At 38.6% G+C, this 20,051-nt stretch overlaps 1 protein-coding gene across 1 annotated transcript in view; it reads left to right on the top strand.

Moving 5' to 3' along the window:
- LOC139004012 (kininogen-2-like) overlaps positions 1-20,051 on the top strand; it is a 36,021-nt gene that overhangs the window by 12,468 nt on the left and 3,502 nt on the right. The window contains exons 6-9 of the mRNA XM_070406610.1: positions 12,655-12,739; positions 13,604-13,764; positions 19,645-19,752; positions 19,870-19,959. Coding sequence (XP_070262711.1) covers positions 12,655-12,739; positions 13,604-13,764; positions 19,645-19,752; positions 19,870-19,959 — 444 coding nt within the window. The remainder of the gene's footprint in view (positions 1-12,654; positions 12,740-13,603; positions 13,765-19,644; positions 19,753-19,869; positions 19,960-20,051) is intronic.

Below are 20,051 nucleotides of genomic sequence, written 5' to 3'. Positions count from 1 at the left end.
CTGTTCATGTCTTGACACTTTCCTGTCTCCCTTTCTTCCCACCTGCTTAAGGTCCTTCTTGGTGCTCCTGAGCTCTGTGCAGGACACTCCTTAACTTCCAACTTGCCGTGGCTTATTTTCTCCCCTTCCCTTCCCACCCCTTTCTTTATTTTTAACTAGAGGCCCGGTGCATGAAATTCTTGCACTTGGGAGGGTGGGTCCCTCATTCTGGCCTGTGCCCTCTTGCAGTCCAGGAGCCCTGGAGAGATGTCTGACTGATGGCTTAGTGGGCATTAGCTGTCAGTCAAACATCCTTAGCATTGCCATGGAGATGGGAGAGGCTCCCACCAATGCCACTGTGCTTGCCAGCCATGAGCCTGGCTTCTGGCTGAGCAACACTCCCCCTGTGGGAGTCCTCTGACCACCGTAGTGACCGGTCATTCCATCATTCGGTCATTTACATATTAGCCTTTTATTATGTAAGATATACTGTAGACGAGGCCCCTAGAAACATAAGAAATGCAAAAAATTCACTGTTAACTCATTCTCAAATTGCCCCCACCTAAAATCAGATTGCCTCCCCCCACACCCCACCCCGTGGGACGTGTGCTGCACCTTGGGAACCACTGGTCTTGACACTTTTCTTCTCTGAGCTTCATTTCTGCATACGAATATACCATGGGAATTGTAATTTCTTCTCCACCTACCTCACTGGGTTGTCATGAGGAGGTTCTGAGCTAATAAACCTAGAAATGTTTCATCAAGTAAGTGATGTCTGAACGGGAAGGGATTGTTATTTTTGAGCCCATGGGTACCCTCACAGATAGCAGGTGTTGATTAGGGGAGGAGGGCATGATTGTTTCCAGGGACTGTAGCTATGGAAGCTTTGCAGATGGTTCCACAGGCCTTGGAGGGGCAGGCTCTGGCTAGCAGTCCTGTAGAGGTAGTCGTCCCTGGAGGTGCTGGTGGAGAACGGGGGACAGGGCATTAGGCAGGCACGAGGAGGGCAGTGAGGCTGAAGGGGGAGTAACTGTCAAACCTTCCCGCTTGCTGCCATTCTTTAAATTTTACCTGGCTGTTTCGCAGCTGTACCTACTCAGGGCGGGGATCCAATCTCCTGGAGCAGGGTGGGGACCAGGCTAGGGCTGAGCCAGGTGGGTAGAAGGGCGGTTCAGTGAACTTCCTGTGCAAAGAAGGTGCTGCTGTGGTGGTGGGGGAAGGGTCTGACCCTGGGGGGCCGCGCAGGCCTGCCTCCACCTTGGTCTGGAGTTGTAGGGAGGAGAGGCATACCCAGCCCCAGTGGAGGGGGCCGGCTGTGACGGGCTGGGGGCCCTGGGAGTGCTGACGGGTGGTTGCCATCATGCTATTGTTGTGGGCGCCCCTGGCGGGGGTGACGAGGTAAGAGATCAGGAATCAGAGGTGCGAGCTGCAGGCACCCCCGAGGCTGCGTCTTCTCCCATCTGGTCAGCCTCCCTGTCCCCCTGGGGGTGCAGGGGCTGGGGTAGGGTGTCCATGCAGGGGGATTGGAAGAGCTCCCTGTGGCTGCTTCCTCTTCCTTCTTTGCAGTTTGTGCTCCTGTCAGGCAGTCTCCTCAGAACCCCGGGAATTTGGCTCCAGCCGCCCACCCCCTGCTGAGCAGGCATCAATATGCAAAGTGGTCATTATGGGGACACCCTCATGGACAAATTAGCATATTACCTCTTTATATGTATAGATAATGCATCCTGAGCCTCCACCACTTTATCAGAGCCAAAATTATGCTACAAGAGAGTATCACAAGGTGGCAGTAGTTAGTGCATTGCAGATGCCTAAAGCACAATGACCATCCCAGGGATATTTGTATTGTAGCAGAAAACTACTTTAAGCAAGGGATTGCTTCAAGCCCTTTAGTCTGTTGTTCTACTTCTACAATTCTATTCTGTGGGAAGAAAATGAGAAACCCAGACAGAAAGATTATTGTTAGTAGTATTATTATTAATATGCATTATTATTATCAGCATGATTATTAATATGTTGGAAATGTTTTCAACATTAAGGGATGTTTAAATAAGTTACAGTAAATCCACACAGTAGAATATATGCAGCCATTAAAAGTATGTTTACAGATTTTTAGTGACTTAATAAAATGGTTATAATATGATAAGTTAAAATATATATAAAATTATAGATACATATTCATTTAAATATATAAAATAAATGTAAATATCAAAAGTGATGCAGGGGCCCTGGCTGGTTTGGTTCAGTGGATAGAGCCAAAGGACTGAGGAGCAAAGGGACCGGGTTCATTTTTGGTCAAGGGCACATTACTCAGTTGCAAGCTCCTCTCTGGCCCGAGCCAGGCCCTTGTCAGGGCGCATGCAGGAGGCAACCTATGGATGTGTTCCTCTCATATCGATGTTTCTCTCTGTCTTTCCCTTTCTCTGCACGCTCTCTAAAGTCAATGGGAAAATATCTTCAGGTGAGGATTAACAACAACAACAAAAGTGATGGAGGGGAGCATTTGAGGTCTTGCTCCCTGTCATATGTTGTCAGTTTGCCTCAAGCAAACTCATAAAAAAAATATTAAGTGATGAAAAAAAATATGCAAAAATATAAAACATAGTTAACTTTCAGTTGGAACTATGGGTGCCTTTGTTTGATTCTTTATACTTTTTGGAACTCTTTAGTACTTGCCAAAGTTTCTAATCAAGCATGTATTTATTTCATAATTGGGAGAAAAGTTAAAAGGATACTACTAAGAGAGTGAAAAGACAACCCAGAAAATGAGAGAAATTATTTGCATCATTTATCTGATAAGAATTAAATATGCAATATGTAAATAGCTCCTATAATGCATCAACAAAAAGACAATCAACCTAATTTTCAAATGGGCAAAGGACTTTAAAATAAACATTTCTCTAAAGAAGATATGCAAACAGTCATTAAACACAGGAAAAGATGCTCAACATAATTAGCTACCTGTGGGAGGCGGGGGGTGGAAAACAAGCCACAATGAGATGCTATTTCACACCTAAAAGATGGCTATAATATTATAAAAATTAGAAAATAACTAGTATTGAGGAGGTCATGGAAAAATTGAAACCTTTGTCCATTGCTGATGAGAATGTAAAATGGTGCAGCCACTGTGGAAAACACTTTGATAGTCCCTCAAGAAGTTACACATAGACTTACCATATGACACAGCGATTGCACTCCTAGGTATGTACCCAAAAGAATTAAAAAACAGGGAGTCAAACAGATACCTACATGCCAGGATTCGTTGCAACATTATTCACAATAGACAAAAAGTGGAAACAACACAAGTGTCCATCAACAGATGCATGGAAAAACAAAATGTAATGTATATATAAAACAATGGAATGTTCTTTAGCCATGGAGAGAAATGAAATCTGCCACAATCTACAATTTAGATGAACCTTGAAAACATTATGCTAAGTGAAAGCAGCCAGACATAAAAAGACAAATATTGTATGATTCCACTTGTATGAAATATCTAACACATGCATAGAAACAAAAGTACATTTGAGTGTACTGAGGGATAGGGGGAGGGAGAATGGGGATTTATTGTTTAATGGGTACAGAATTTGTGTTTAGGGTTATGAAAATTACTGGAAATAGATAGCAGTGATGTTTAAAATGTAATTAATATCACTGAGTTATACTTAAAAATGATTGAAATGGCAGACTTTATGTTACATATATTTTACCATATTAAAAAAAAAGTAAAAAGGAAGAGAGAGAGAGGGAAACCCTCTCAAAAATGTATGCTCTAGCTCCTATTTAACTTTGTTATTTTTAGTCATCTGGCCTTTAAAGCATGTATTAACACCTTCTATTTTATGTTCTTTAGTTAGCCATTTGAGATTATATAGGCTTAAATGTTATCTGGCTTTAATCTCCCTGCATCTGTTTGTAAGGCCTCACTTTAGTTCTTTTTTTGCAATGCACACAGATGCAGGGCTGATTGGAGTCACAAATCCAGTCAGATTTCTTGTATAACTTCTCTGAGCTTCCTGATTTGTAAAATGGTGAGGAAAAATAGCACCGGTCTCACAGCGTTGTTACAATAATTAAAGGACACAAAATATACATGAACTCTCTTGCCTACAACTGGTAAGACTGAAGGCCTTGCTATTCCAAGTTGGTCCCTGAACCAGCAGCATCAGCATCACCAGGGAGCTTGTTAGAAAAGCCAAATCTTGAATTCCACCCACACCTACTGAATCTGCACGTTAACAAGATTCTCAGGGAGTCATTTGCACTTTAAGGTTGGAAAAGCACTGATTTAAGAGTTTCATAAATAGTTCTTGGGCCATACTGAATATTAGAATCACATTGCCAGCTTTAAAAATAACCTCTCCTAGGCCATTCCCCAGGCATTCTGATTAGGTCTGGGGTGGGTCTCTAGAGTCAGAAAAACCTAAAACAGTGGTTCTCAACCTGTGGGTCACAACCCCTTTGGGGGTCGAACGACCCTTTCACATGGGTTGCCTAAGACCATTGGAAAACACATATATAATTACATATTGTTTTTGTGTTTAATCACTGTGCTTTAATTATGTATAATTCATAACAATGAAAATACATCCTGCATATCAGATATTTACATTATGATTCATAATAGTAGCAAAATTACAGTTATGAAGTAGCAAGAAAAGTAATTTTATGGTTGGGGGTCACCACAACATGAGGAACTGTATTAAAGGGTTGCAGCATTAGGAAGGTTGAGAACCACTGACCTAAAAGCTTCTAGGTGAATCAAATATGCTAATAGAATTGAGAACCTCAGAGCTACTTCCAGTATCCATTTCCTAATCCAAAATTAAGGTATTGTAAGTGTGGTATTCCTTGTATCTTTAACAGCTATGACATTTATTATATATATCTTACCTAATAATAGACAAGCATGTAAATTGACCATACCTTCGCTATGCTAACCAGCCAATCAAGAGAGTATGCAAATTAACCTAACAAAGATAACAGTTAATTTGCATACATAGGCCTCAAGTGGTGGAGCGAAGCCTGACAGCCCCAGGCCCGGTGGAGCAATGAAGCCTGACGGCTCCAGGTCCAGCTCTGGCAGGAGCCCGGCCAGAGCGAAGGCCTGGGTCCTGGGTGCCGGAGGAAAACTGGTGCCAACAGCCAGGGGAAAGGAAGGCCTATTGCACAAATCTCTTCACGCAATAGGCTTTTCTTTATTGGAAATAAACATGTCTAATGCAGAAGGCAATACAAAAACATAGAAAACAATAATAATATTAAACCACATACCCAAATACCCAAAGATATCTTAGTGTATTTCCCTCTTACCTTTTTTGGGGCGGGGGGTGGAGTAGATATTGACAATTTGCTGATTTTTTTTTGGGCTGTTAATAATTGTCATTATTTTACATGCTGCATTTAAAAAATATTTTTAATGATTTCAGAGAGGAAGGGAGAAGGAGAGAGAGATAGAAACATTGCACACCCTACACTGGGGATCGAGCTCACAACCCAGGCATGTGCCCTGACCAGGAATCAAACAGTGACCTCCTGGATCATAAGTCAATGCTCAACCACTGAGCCATGCTGGCTGGGTTACATGCTGCATTTTTTCACCTAAGAATTTTCCTATGTCATTAAAACTCTTGATAAACTTTCTTTTAAATAACTGAATAATATCCTTTTAAAGATATGATAGATTGTTTTTTTAATTACTTTTCTATAGTTAGACATTTGAGTTGTTTCCATTTTTATTATCATTAATAACTCACCAAATATTCTTGAAAATAAAGCTATTTCTGTATTTAGTATATATTCTTATTTTCATAAATAGAAATTTCTTAGAAATTTATGGATTGAATTTATGAATTGTTTTCCATATCCTTTGTCCATTTCTCTTTGGGATAAATCTTAATGATTTGAAAAAAAGTATTTGTATATTAAAGGTATCAGTATTTTGTCATATTTTCTCAATTGTTCATTTTTTAGTTTTCATGGTGATATTCTGACTTACCAATAGATTTTGCTTATTGGTGACCAAATCTACTAACATGTTCCTTTTGAATTTTTCCACTATTCACTCAGTAGTCATCTTTTTTCCCTAGTTTGTCTAGTCCAGTGGTTCTCAACCTTCTTAATGCCACGACCATTTAATACAGTTCCTCTTGTTGTGGTGACCCTTAACCATAGAATTATTTTCCTTGCTACTTCATAACTGTAATTTTTCTATGTTATGAATTATAATGTAAATATCTGATAGGCAAGATGTATTTAAGTGACCCTTGTGAAAAGGTCGTTCGACCCCCAAAGGGGTCGCGACCCACAGGTTGAGAACCACTGGTCTAGTCAGTATTTTTATTTTTTTAATTTTTTTTTATTTTTATTTTTTTTAATTAAATCTTTACTGTTCAGATTATTACAGTTGTTCCTCTTTTTTCCCCCCATAGCTTCCCTCCACCCAGTTCCCACCCCACCTTCTGCCCTTACCCCTGCCACTGTCCTCATCCATAGGTGTATGAATTTTGTCCAGTCTCTTCCCTCACCCCCTACACCCCTTCCCCCCTGAGAATTGTCAGTCCACTCCCTTTCTGTGTCCCTGATTTTATTATATTCACCAGTTTATTCTGTTCATCAAATTAATTACCTTCTTAAAGGATACCTTTCAGCATTTCATATAATACTGGTTTGGTGGTGATGAACTCCTTTAGCTTTTTCTTATCTGTGAAGCTCTTTATCAGACTTTCAATTCTGAATGATAACTTTGCTGGATAAAGTAATCTTGCTTGTAGGTTTTTGCTATTCATCATTTTGAATATTTCTTGCCACTCCCTTCTGGCCTGCATAGTTTCTGTTGAGAAATCAGCTGACAGTCGTATGGGTACTCCCTTGTAGGTAACTGTTTTTCTCTTGCTGCTTTTAAGATTCTCTCTTTGTCTCTTGCTCTTGGCATTTTAATTATGATGTGTCTTGGTGTGGTCCTCTTTGGATTTCTTTTGTTTGGGGTTCTCTGCGCTTCCTGGACTTGTAAGTCTATTTCTTTCACCAGGTAGGGGAAGTTTTCTGTCATTATTTCGTCAACTAGGTTTTCAATATCTTGCTCTCTCTCTTCTTCTGGCACCCCTATAATTCGGATGTTGGTACGCTTGAAGTTGTCCCAGAGGCTCCTTACACTATCTTCATATTTTTGGATTCTTTTTTTTTCCGGTTGGGCGTTTTTTGCTTCTTCGTATTTCAAATCTTTGACTTGATTCTTGCGATCCTCTAGTCTGCTATTGGGTCTCTGTATAGCATTTTTTAATTTCAGTCAGTGTATGCTTAACTTCTAGTTGGTCCTTTTTTCATATCCTCGAGGGTCTCACTAAATTTATTGGCGGTTTCTAGAAAATTCTTGAAAAACCTTATAACCGTGGTTTTGAACTCTATATCCTGTAGTTTGCTTTCCTCCATTTCTGTCGTTTGTGACCTGTTTCTTTGTCTCCGCATTTTGGCTGTTTCCCTGTGTTGGTAGAGTAGCTTTCTGTGCTAGGTGTCCTATAGGGCCCAGTGGCTCAGCCTCCCCAATTACCTGAGGTGGACACTCTTGGTACACCCCTTTGTGGGCTTTGTGCACAGTCTTGTTGTAGTTAAGCCTTGATTGTTGTAGGAATCACTGGGAGGAATTGACCTCCAGGCCAATTGACTGTGAGAATCAGCTGTGTCTGCAGTGGGAGAACTTCTGTGCTGGAGACATCCTTCTGGGGCAAGACTTGCTTCAGTGGGGCTTTGGTGCTCACTGAGTCTGCCACCTGAGTGTGTCCCTTATGGATCTGAGAAGTTGTAATCTGGATGGTCCACTCTGACCACTGGGTATACTGGCTCTTGGATCTCTAAGGACGTTCTAATTTAGCCTCTGCCTGAGGCTACCCAGCAGGATATATGGAGAGATCTGCAGATTCCTTTTCTTTGTTTGGAGTTTGGATGTGCCTAGATTAGGCCCAGCTGGGAAGCATTGCAAGCTGCTGTGGGGCCTTGGGCCTTCTTTTTGGGAGTTCTGGGTGTCTCTGAACCAGCTGCAGTTAGTTAGGTAACTTTCTATTGCAAAGGGCCAGGGCAATCATATGCAAAAGCCTCTGCACACTGCTTGGGTGGGGCGGGGTCTCAGGGAATCAACAGGATGGAGCAAGCAGCTATGGCTGCTCCTCAGTCTTTCCCTAAGAGGACCCGGGTCTTACTGTTCTGCAGTAATCGCTGCAAGCTAGTCAGTATTTTTAAATATAGCTTTTGAACCTATCTGGAATTAATTTTAATGTATCTTTTGGGGTCTCTAAATTGAGGCTTTTTTCGAGAGGATAACCAGATATTTCAACATTCCTCTTTTACACATAAATTTGTGACAACCTTAATTCCATAATAGTTTCTTATGAAAAACTGTTATCTGTAATTGTACTGCCATGTTTTAACAGTAGGTTTAAATTTGTGATTTATTATTCTAGTGTTTATAACTTCAAAACCAACCTTAGAATAATTTGTAAGAAAAACTTACGTTGTCATATAGGTTGGAATTGCATTGCATTTCTAAATTTATTAATCCAGTTTGGCTCATGGATAGAGCATTGCACTGTGGACTGAAGAGTTTTGGGTTCAATTCTGGTCAAGGGCACATGCTCAGGTTGTGGGTTCGATCCCCAGTAGAGGGTGTGCAGGAGGAAGGCAATCAATGAGTCTCTCTCATCATTGATGTTCCTATCTCTCTCTCCCTCTCCCTTCCTCTCTGGAATCAATAAAAATATATTTAAATTAATTTAAGAAGAATTGATGTATGTACTACATTTTGTCTTTTCAGTCAAGAACTTGGCATACATCTATATTTATTCAAGTTTTATTTTAAACTTCTAAAATTTTTGTGATTTTATTTATATATCCAGAACATTGCTCACTAAAGTTATTTCTAGGTTTTGTAGGGGTATTTTTTTGTTTGTTTATTTTTGATTATTGCTCTGAAGAAAATTTTGCTTTTCATTTTCTTTTATTCTTTTTAATATTATTTTTGTATGAATGTATCAGTTTAGATATATTTACATTATATTCAGCGAGTGAGCTCTGATGAGCTCTAATGCCTTTGTATTCATTATTTTGATTATTCTAGGTGTAAAATAAGATATTATTCTATCTCTTCTTTTCCAATGCTTATGTTTTGTTCTGTGTCTCAGTGAATTGACCTAACTTCCAGAGATATTCCACATACATTTATGTTTCATTCCTGATTTTAATGGGAAAGCCTCTATAATTTTGTTATTTATAATATTTGGTATGGGTTCCAGGTAGGCATTCTTGTCATATTAAAGAAGCATCCTTGCATTCCTGCTTTTAAAGAAGTTTGTTTTGTTTTTAAATAAGAAATTGGTGTTAACAGACTCATAGATACAGAGAACAGACTGACAGCTGTCAGAGGGGAGACAAGTTGTGGGGTTAGGTGAGAAAGATGAAAGAATTAAGCAAAAGAACAAAACCTTAAAAACTCACAGACACTGATTACCAAAGAGAAAGGGGATGGGGGAAAGTAAACGAAGATAAAGGATGGATAAGTGATGACAGAAGGAGACTTGACTTTGGGTAGTAAACACTCAATATAATATAGAGGTGATATATTATAGAATTGTACACTTGAAACCTATATAATTAACCAATGTCACCCCAACAAATATTTTTCATTTAAGAAAAAAGAGCAATTTGTGTTAGAATTTAGCAAATGCTTTAAATATGTATTGAAACATCATTTCTAATTTAATCTGTTATGTTTTGACAACTTTCCTAATAGTTACCTCTAAGTTCATAAATTCTCTTTGCTTAGTGTTAATTATTCTTTAAATATGCATTTGGATTTTATTTTTAGTTTAAGAACTCTACATCTTTATTCCTAATTGGAAGTGGTTTGACAGTTTTCTGGGTGTGGTTGTGTGTGCATTCTATTTTTTCAGGTTTTGGCATCCAGATTATAGTTTTCTAGAATGAGTCGAATATGTGTTACATGCAGTTGAGTCAGCTCTGACCCCTGGTGACCCTATGAATGAGTGATGGCCACACTGTCTTGACCTCAACAGCTCTGCTGAGCACCTATAGACTCATTTCTATGGCTTCTTTTATGGAGTCAGTCCATGTCATACTTGGTCTTCCGCTTTTCCTGCTGCCTTCTATTCTTTTAGTTAGTTGGTTAGCCACTATTTTTTGACTTGGGTAGTTTGCCACTATTTCCTATATTCAGAAACAGTTTACATAGGAAGGAACTAAATGTTTCTTCAATTACAAAAATTATTCATCTATAAAACATCTATGTTGTTTGGAGGTGAGATATGGAATGGAAGTTGAGAGTAATGATAGCATTCTCTGTTCTTCAGTTATTCGTCCATTCAAATTTGTTCTTGTGTTCAAGTCAGCGTTGGTTATTTATAGTTTTCCAGAAAAGTATTCATTTCTTTGGGATTTAAAGTAACATACACTTGTTCATAATTATTCTCTTATATTTTTAGCTTCTTTGTTCCTTTGCTATAATGCCTTTTTTATTTTTTTGCATTTGATTTTTTCCTTCTTCCAAGAATGAGCATTTGGATTCATTTACTAATGCTAATGCTTTCTGTTTTCTAGTTCAACCATTTTTGCTTTATTGTTTCCTCCTTTTTTGTTTTGCTTAGGGCTATTTATTATTCTTTTCCTTTTTCTAACTTCCTGATGTAAACACCTCAGTTTGAGGTTGTTTTGTTTGTTTCTTGCCTCTCTCTTTTTAACTTACGAAAGTATATAAAGCCATGAGTTTAATTCCAAATGCTGCTCTGTCAACATTATATAAAATTCTCAGTTTTCTTAGTTTGTTTCTTATATTTTTCCTTATCCAAAGAAGACCCTGACTATTTAGATAAATGTGTTTAGATTTCCAAGTGGTTAGTTTCTTGTTTATTTGTTTAAATGTATTTTTAGGAATTCTTTTCTTTTGGTGCTGAGATCAAATGACATGCCAGTATTGTTTCATTTTAGAAATTTATTGAGCCGTTCGTGTAACCTAATATAAAAGCACTTAAAAATATCTGTGCCATACTTATAAAAATATCAATTAAGTCATATGGATCATATGAAAATACCACCTAAATACTTTTTTATTATTTTATTCATTTTCTATTATTTTATTTATTTTTAAATCCATTTGATCTATCTTAAATTTATAGTTGTACATAAAATTTCTCCGCCACCATTATTTTAATCTATTTCTATACATATATATCTAATTTCTACTTCATGTATTTTCACTCCATGCTTCTAGACTATATCTTTATAAAAATAAAATTATCTTCTTTACTACCATCATGAGTTTTTTGTTTCCTTTGTCCAATATTAATAATACTCTAGATACTTTTTTAAAAAATATATTTTATTGATTTTTTACAGAGAGAAAGGGGTAGGGATAGAGAGATAGAAAAATCAATGAGAGAGAAACATCAATCAGCTGCCTCCTGCACACTCCCTACTGGGGATGTGCCTGCAACCAAGGTACATGCCCTTGACAGGAATCGAACCTGGGACCTTTCAGTCCGCAGGCTGATGATCTATCAACTGAGCCAAACCGATTAGGGCGCTTCATATAGTTTTGATCATCCATTATGTTTAATCTACCTTTATCTTTTATATTACAAGATATTATGCTTGAAAATGTAATACATTAATTTTGTTTTTAACTTAATATGGAAGTCTTTGCCTTTCTCTTTTTAGAAATGTTTTTATTGATTTTTAGGAAGAGAGCATGGGAGAGTGATAGAGAGATAGAAATATCAATGAGAGAGGAATATCATTGATCAGCTGCATTCTGCACACCCCACTCTGGGCATCCAGCCCACAACCCAGGCATGTGCCCTGACCAGGAATCTAAATGTGATCTCTTGGTTCCTGTGTTGATGTTCAACCACTGAGTCACATGGGCAGGGCTGGAATTCGTTGTCCTTCTAAAAGAAATTTCACCCATTCATATATTTTATTTGTTAAATATATTTTTATCAATTTCAGAGAGGAAGGGAAGGGGCAAAGAGATAGAAACATCAATGAGTGAGAGAACCATTGATCAGCTGCCTCTTGCACATGCACACTAGGGATCAAGCATGCTACCTTGACATACGCCCTGACTGGGAATAGAACCATGACCTCCTGGTTCACAGGTTGATGCTAAACCACTGAGCCATGCTTGCTGGCCTATATGATTATTATTTCTATACTAGGTATTCTTGTCATGTTATTTCATGTGTTTGTGTAAATACATTTATTGTTGTTAATGCTAATACCTAATAGTTTCTTATTCTCTGTTTGGCAATGGAATTATGTTTTGTTTTGTTTTCTATGTGAAGTCAACATCCTATATTTAATGTTACTAGTTGTTTACTTTAAAAGTTCTTAAGAACATGCCGAAACCGGTTTGGCTCAACGGATAGAGCGTCGGCCTGCGGACTGAAAGGTCCCAGGTTCGATTCCGGTCAAGGGCATGTACCTGGGTTGCGGGCACATCCCCAGTGGGAGATGTGCAGGAGGCAGCTGGTCGATGTTTCTCTCTCATCGATGTTTCTAACTCTCTATCTCTTTCCCTTCCTCTCTGTAAAAAATCAATAAAATATATTTAAAAATAAAAAAAAATAAAAGTTCTTAAGAACGTTTATAACTTATTTTCTTTTGAAAAACTAGGATACCGGTGAATGTACAGATCATGCATACATGGATCCTCAGCTAAGAATTGCTTCCTTCTCACAGAAGTGTCAGATTTTATCAGGTATGCGATAATACATGTTTGTCCTCTAGTAGTACATGTTGATCCCAGACAACTGGCTAGGTGTTTTTATAGGAATTGTGCTTTAGGTCCCATGATATAATCCACAACACTTACTGCTGTACCCCATTTCTGCTGTGCTATAGCTGATGCAGTTGGTACTGCTTTGCAAGTGGACAGAGGGAATATTGTGACAGAAGGAAATATTTATGTTCTTTGGGCAAAGCTGATCTCCAGATGCAATGTCAGCTGGTTTTCCTTGTGTATAAGATGTCACTACATCAAGTGTTATAAATTGGGGAAGCTTTATCTCCAATTACATCCCTCAGAATAAAATTCTTTCAATTTAATACTTTTTCCCCCTGCATATTATAATGGGGGAAAGCGAGATAGTGCAAGTTTATGGTCAAGCCAGTGTTTCTTATACCAAGAGTTGACTTTACTTATACTTGGAAGATATTTGCATACATTCCACAGTGAGAACCATCATTGAAGCTCCCTGCTCACCAGAATCAAAGGACTTAAAATATTCCCACTAGAGAATCATTCCGTTAAATTAAGGGTTTCTTCCTTACACTTTCTTTGAAAAATGCAAAAACTTAGGAACAGTGCAGCACATTGATATTGAAGGTGAACTAACTAACGCCTTCTGATGGAATGTTTCCCTAAATACCCTTGACTCTGAGGAGAGGAAAAGAGGGCAGGCAGTAAGGTGAAGGTCACACAGACAACCTCTGCTCACTCACTACTGGCCTTAGGCTGCACATGGCCCCATATAAATGAGTGCTGGACAATGTGCAGGAGAGGTCCTAGGCTAGACAGCTCCTTCAGTACACACACTGACTTAAAACCTGATTCTTCTTTCAGGGAAGGATTCCTTCAGAGGTTGCTTTGGCTGCCCTGAAGAGGTACTTGTCGACAGCACTGATCTGAAGGAGGCTCTGAATCATTCCATTACAAAGCTTAATGCAGAGAATAATGCAACTTTCTATTTCAAGATTGACATTGTGCACAGAGCATCATCACAGGTCTGTAAATTAAGCTACAAAAACAGTGATATTGTAGTCTATGTGGAAACTGCTTACTAATATTGCCACTGATCTTGGGTGGGGAAATAGTATACCTGGTAAAAGGAATTGAATGTCAAGTCTCAACCTCACTACATTCTTGCTATGTGATCTTGGACAAGTCTTTAGAACATTCCATTTTCTGTCTGTAAAGGACTCGGGTGAGACTCAAATAAGATAATATATGTCAAGCCTTGGCGGAGTAGCTCAGTTGGTTAGAGAATTGTCCTATATGCCAAGGTTGCAGGTTCGATCCCCTGTCAGGGCACATATAAGAAGCTACCAGTGAATGCATAAATAAATGGAACAAAAAAAGAGAGATAATATTTTTCAGTACATTATCTTCTCAAACTTTAAAGTGTTATATAAATTCTAGCAAATTTATATAATAAATAAAATGTAGGGCAAGGAAAAGCTACTCTCATTCTCTGCCTTTCTAGAGTGGTTTCTTGTTGGAGCATCACTTAGTGCCTTGGGATCAGCCACATGTCAGTCTATCATCACTCCGACTCTCTTCACACTCTCACCTCCATGTCACTTCCCCACTGCCTAGGGTCCTTCCAGCCCACAAATGTACCCTCTAGGGCTTCTCTTTCCTTCCATGCCTTGTCAATAGATAAGGAGCATCCTAGTGTGGGGTCAGGAGACCCAGTTCTACCAGAGCACCAGCCCTCATGTCCTGGGTAACACCGGGCTGTCATTCAGACTCACTCAGTCTTGTGCCCCATCTGTAAAATGAGTGGCTGGGTGAGAAGATCCCAAATTTCTTCCAACTCTAATAGCATCTGAGTAATCTATTCATGGGCAGATTCTTATTATAAACCTCAAAACCGGCCTCCCTAAATGTGAATAAAATAGAACCAACAAAAGTAATCAAAATAGAACCTAACTGTTTCAACAAACCAACATAATCTGATGGGGGGTGGGGGGCAGGGTGTGAGAGACTTCATTTATAACAATTCATACTTTTGGCTCAGTAATTGAATTTCTAGAAATTTAAAATAGAGTCTTTATAGACAATGATATTCATTGCAGTTTGAACTATAAAAGAACACATGGTAAACTGTCAAAACAATCAGTATTATAGAAATGATCAAGTAATGTCTGGCATAGCCTTAAAATAAAGTATCAAGGAACAATTTTAAAGTATCTTTGTGAGGAGTTCTTGATGTGGGAAATGCCTTGTGTTAAAATATGCAGTGGAAAAAAAGAGGCATAAAATTGACTATACATTCTGTTGTCAGGTGTGTTATAAAAAGTACAGAAAACAATACTGAAAGGAAAGAACTGCCTCCAACTATTCACAGTGGTGGCCTTAGGTGATGGCACAATGGGCTGTTTATTGTCATCTTCTAATTTCCTGTATTAGTTTCACTACTGCAGGGGAAACCTGACCAAATGGAACCAAAATAAGTCAAAACTGACACTTTGCTCTCTCTCCTACTCAGGCACTTATTTCTGCCCCTGACACCACAACCTTTCTCCCTCATTTCACGGGCACATTTCCCATGTTAGTGGTGTACTCACATGGTACACCAATCATTGTATGCTTTTTTTTAATTTAAATTCTTTATTGTCTAATGTAGTACATATGTCTCCTTTTCCCCCCATTAACTTCTCTCAGGCCACTCCCACCCCCAACACATGCCCTCACCCACTAGTGTCTGTGTTCATGGGTTATGCTTATATGCAGGTATACAAGTTTTTTGGTTGCTCTCTTACCCACCCACATCCCCCAATGTTATTGAGTTTGTCAGCTTTTCTTCTCACTTCATATTTCTGCTTTCTTGTGAATCTCCCTTATTCTTGATGCAGGAATACCCTCTGCTCCACCATATATTGCATAGCAGAGGTTTGCTGTCAGGAGAGAACCACTCATTTTATACATGACTAGCTAGTCTCCATATACTTACAGTTCTCTGTAAATTAATGAATCAGCATACAAGCATGATGTATATTTGTTTATGCTAAGGATGCCAGGGGAACAACAAGAGGTAATGCTGTTAATTGAAGGGAACTGACATTCCTTCTCTTGCCAAGTCAATTTGAAATATGGTGAGAATCTCAAACTTACATACAAAAGATGAATCTTTACTGGTTTTTACATTTAAAGAGAACAATTTGGCCAAAACCGGTTTGGCTCAGTGGCTAGAGCATCGGCCTGAGGACTGAAGAGTCCCGGGTTCGATTCTGGTCAAGGGCATGTACCTGGGTTGCAGGCACATCCCCAGTAGGAGATGTGCAGGAGGCAGCTGATCGATGTTTCTCTCTCATCGATGTTTCTAACTCTCTATCTCTCTCCCTTCCTCTCTGTAAAAAATCAATAAAATATATATTAAAAAATTTAAAAAAAAATAAAGAGAACAATTTGGCATTTATGACATGATTATTTAATGAAGCCCTGCTGGAAGCAGCCAAGTTACTCGAAATGCATTTACCATGTGATGAATTTGCCAAATGACCAATTTTTGCCAAAGATTTATTTTACAGATTTGGTCTTGCCTTGGATTTGCATATTCAGTCCTATTTGGATGCATGTCTATTTCAAGCTGGTTTCAGATGCCAAATGTTTCTTAAATTCTCCGTTTGCACCTGTGAATGATGTGATTTCTGTCATTGGCCTTTTATTTTGCCCTGCCTCTGCCGCCACTGTCCCCACTCTTGTCCATATTCCTCCCTGTCTTTGCTCAGATGAATATACCTGAAGGATCTGTGTGTGCACATTCAGGAATTTTTCTTTTAACAAAGTATTAGAAATGTCAAGGCGTATGTATAGTATGTCTAACACTTCTGGTGCAAATTGCCAAATTGCCAAACTATTTGCAATTATGCCAATTTACATTCATACCACCTGGCTATAGGACCTTGATCATCTGCTTTGAGTTCTATTCCTACCAACAGTGACTGAGGCTGCACGCTTCCCACACCTGGCCAATACCAGGTATCACCACTGTTTTTTATCTTTGCCAACATATGGAAGATTAAAAATTCTGTTGCATTGCTGTTGTTTTTTTAATCTTTGTTTATTAATGAATATAGTCATATGTTTCTGGCTTAATGACCATTTTAACTTCTTTTCTGAAATATTTGTTCCTGTCTTTTGTTCATTTTTTTCATGTTTGGCTTTACATGTATAAGAATATTAATCTTATACCATATTTTCCCCAGGTTTTATTTTTTTACTTTGCTTGCTGTGATTTTTGAGAATCAGTTGTCCTTTCTGTATGAACAAATTTAGACATGTTTTCTCCCTCTGCTTGTCACCTAAGAATAGCCTTCTTCATCTTGAGACCTGATAGGTACATATTTATATCTTTTGAGCTTAATTCTTTAATTTAAATTGTTAATACATTTGGAATTTATTTTGCTCTGTGGTTATCTCTACTTTAATAACAAAGGTTGAGCAGGATTGGTTTGAGCAGGGAAGACTTTTGATAAGAATGACACCAGTTGATAACGGCAATATAGATGTCATCCTGAGGCCCTCAAATGGAAGATTTACATCTATTTACTTCCTTCTTCTTGACTCTGAATAGAGTTGAGCCATCAGTTGTGGTTTGTGTCACATATTGTCCAGTTTCTTGGGCAACATTACTTTGGTCAACATTATTGTTATGGAAAATTGGATTAAGATATATTCTAAAATGAGCAAGAAAACTTATGATCACCAAAATATAGACCCTATAACCCTCTTAGAACCTTCCTCCCCATTTACACCTACACCTGGAGTCTTAAAAGTAAAGTATTAAATTATTCTTAAAAATGTAACCATGTTTACCCAGCAAATCAATGCCAGAAAAAGTAGAGGGGGAGCTTAGCTCTTCCTATGACTCTGTTCTCCTGCTCTCTTCCTCCGCCACACATTTTCCATGCTTTTAAAAAACACAGAGAAAGGGAATACTGTTGTGGTTTGCTTTTTCAAACGAGATTCTACTATCACCCTGTGACTTCATTATTTTATTTCTTAATACGCTTTTATTGATTTTAGAGAGAGAAAAGGAGAGAAGGAAAGAGAACCATCAATCTGCTGTCTCCGTCATGCCCCGCCCCTCCCCACCTGGAATTAAACCCACAACTTAGGCATGTGCCCTGACTGAGAATCAAACTCAGGACCCTTTGGTGCATGGGATGATACTTAATGAACTGAGCCACACCAACCAGGACTGTAACTTCATTTATAAAAATAATAGTCATCTCTCCAGGTCAACGGATATATTCCTGTATTCTTTTACACACACACACACACACACACACACACACACACACGTACACACATATTTAGATCCTAGAATAATTTGGACTAGAAGTTCGCCATATCAACTAACTTTTTAAGACACAATTTAAAGTCATTTTTAACAAGTATATTTTTTAAGTGTAAGATATGTAAGATATGGCATTTTGAAATGACTTTCAAAAAGCTATGTGTTTGCCGAAACCGGTTTGGCTCAGTGGATAGAGCGTCGGCCTGCGGACCGAGGGGTCCCGGGTTCGATTCCGGTCAAGGGCATGTACCTGGGTTGCGGGCGCATCCCCCGTGGAGGATGTGCAGGAGGCGGCTGATGGATGTTTCTCTCTCGTCGATGTTTCTAACTCTCTATCTCTCTCCCTTCCTCTCTGTAAAAAATCAATAAAATATATTTTTAAAAAAAAAGCTATATGTTCGATTTTATTGAAGTCAGTGCATTTTTCAAAAGCATGAGTTTAATTTTTTAAAAAATAAATTAATTGGGCTAAAAAATATCCATTGTAGGCACAGCATTGTATAAAGAATAAAACTGTTGCTACAGTACTGGCCGGTGTGGCTTAGTTGGTTGAGCAATGCCCAGAGCAACAAAAGTTTGTGGATTCAATTCCCAGCAAGGTCTCATGCCCAGGTTGTGAGCTTGATCCTCAGTAAGGGGCATGCAAGAGGCAGCTGATCAATGTTTCTCTCTTTCCCTTTTCCTTCCTCTCCCTCTAAAAATCAATTTTAAAAAACTATTGATAAGAGATTAAAATGGTTTCTTAATATAAAATAATTAAGAGAGGCAAACTAAAAAATCCAAAGAATTTTCCTAATCACATAATTTAACCCACAATTTCTATAGTGACACTAACTCGGTATTTCTCTGATTCAGGACTTTGCATGACAATAAGGCATACTTAAAAGAATGTTCAAGTTTTTCTTCCTACTCTTCTTAGATTCTATTACAACTTGAGTGCTTGAATGTTGTTGAAGAATAAAACTTAGAAAAGTATAAAAATTGTAGCCTTGTTTCCTAACAGCCAAATATTTTACACATGCATACAAACTAAAAGTTTAGTTGTCAAACATTTGTACTTTATTTGTATACCTTTCATTTGAGCAGTGTATAATTAAAATTTTAATATTCTCCCCTAAGATTCCTTAGGGTAGAAACATATCATTTATTATATAATACTAGAGCCCCAGTGCATGAAATTCATGCACTGGAGGGGGGTGTCCCTCACCCCAGCCTGCACCCTCTCCAATCTGAGACCTCTCGGGGAATGTCCTACTGTCAGTTTAGGCCTAATCCTTGTCAGTCAGACATCCCATTCACAATCTAGAACTGCTGGCTCCCAACCACTCGCCTGCCTGATTGCCCCTAACTGCTTCTGCCTGCCAGCCTGATCACCCCCTAACCACTCCCCTGCCAGCCTGATCCATGCCTAACTGCTCCTCTGCCAGCCCAGTCACCCCCAACTGCCCTCCCCTGCCAGCCATCTTGTGACCACATGAGGGCGGCCATCTTGTGTGAGGGCATGGTTTTCAATTTGCGTATTACCTCTTTATTATATAGGATTAATTAAGGTTCTACTTTGTGCTAATTAATTTTCCAGTGGGTGAGTGGATACAAATATCTTATTGAGTTCACGGCCAGGGAAACCACATGTTCCAAGGAAAGTAATAAAGAGCTGACTGAAAGTTGTGAGATCAATAAACATGGGGTGAGTAGTCATGCAACTCTCTACTTATTCCCTGGATATCTACTTGATATTTTATACTTGTTTAAGTATTTCATGAATAACACTGTTCTCTATTTTGGCTTTTGTTTTCACGGATAGGAAATGCTAAGATGCACTGCTGAGGATTACTATCGGGCAGGTAAGAAGAATAGAATTGAGACTACTGTCAAATGTCAGTCACCAGGAAAGGTATGTTTCTAATTAGTCAGCTTGGGTAAATTTTGCTCTGAAAAGACCTATTTGGGGGTTGAAAATGAACCACTATTTAAATGAATTGGGGG

Source organism: Myotis yumanensis, unplaced genomic scaffold, assembly GCF_028538775.1.
Source record: "Myotis yumanensis isolate MYYU_CA2020_CCGP unplaced genomic scaffold, mMyoYum1.0.hap1 SCAF_2, whole genome shotgun sequence".
Lineage (NCBI taxonomy): Eukaryota > Metazoa > Chordata > Mammalia > Chiroptera > Vespertilionidae > Myotis > Myotis yumanensis.
Note: the sequence above shows the minus strand (reverse complement) of the source record. Positions and strands in the feature narration are given on the sequence as shown.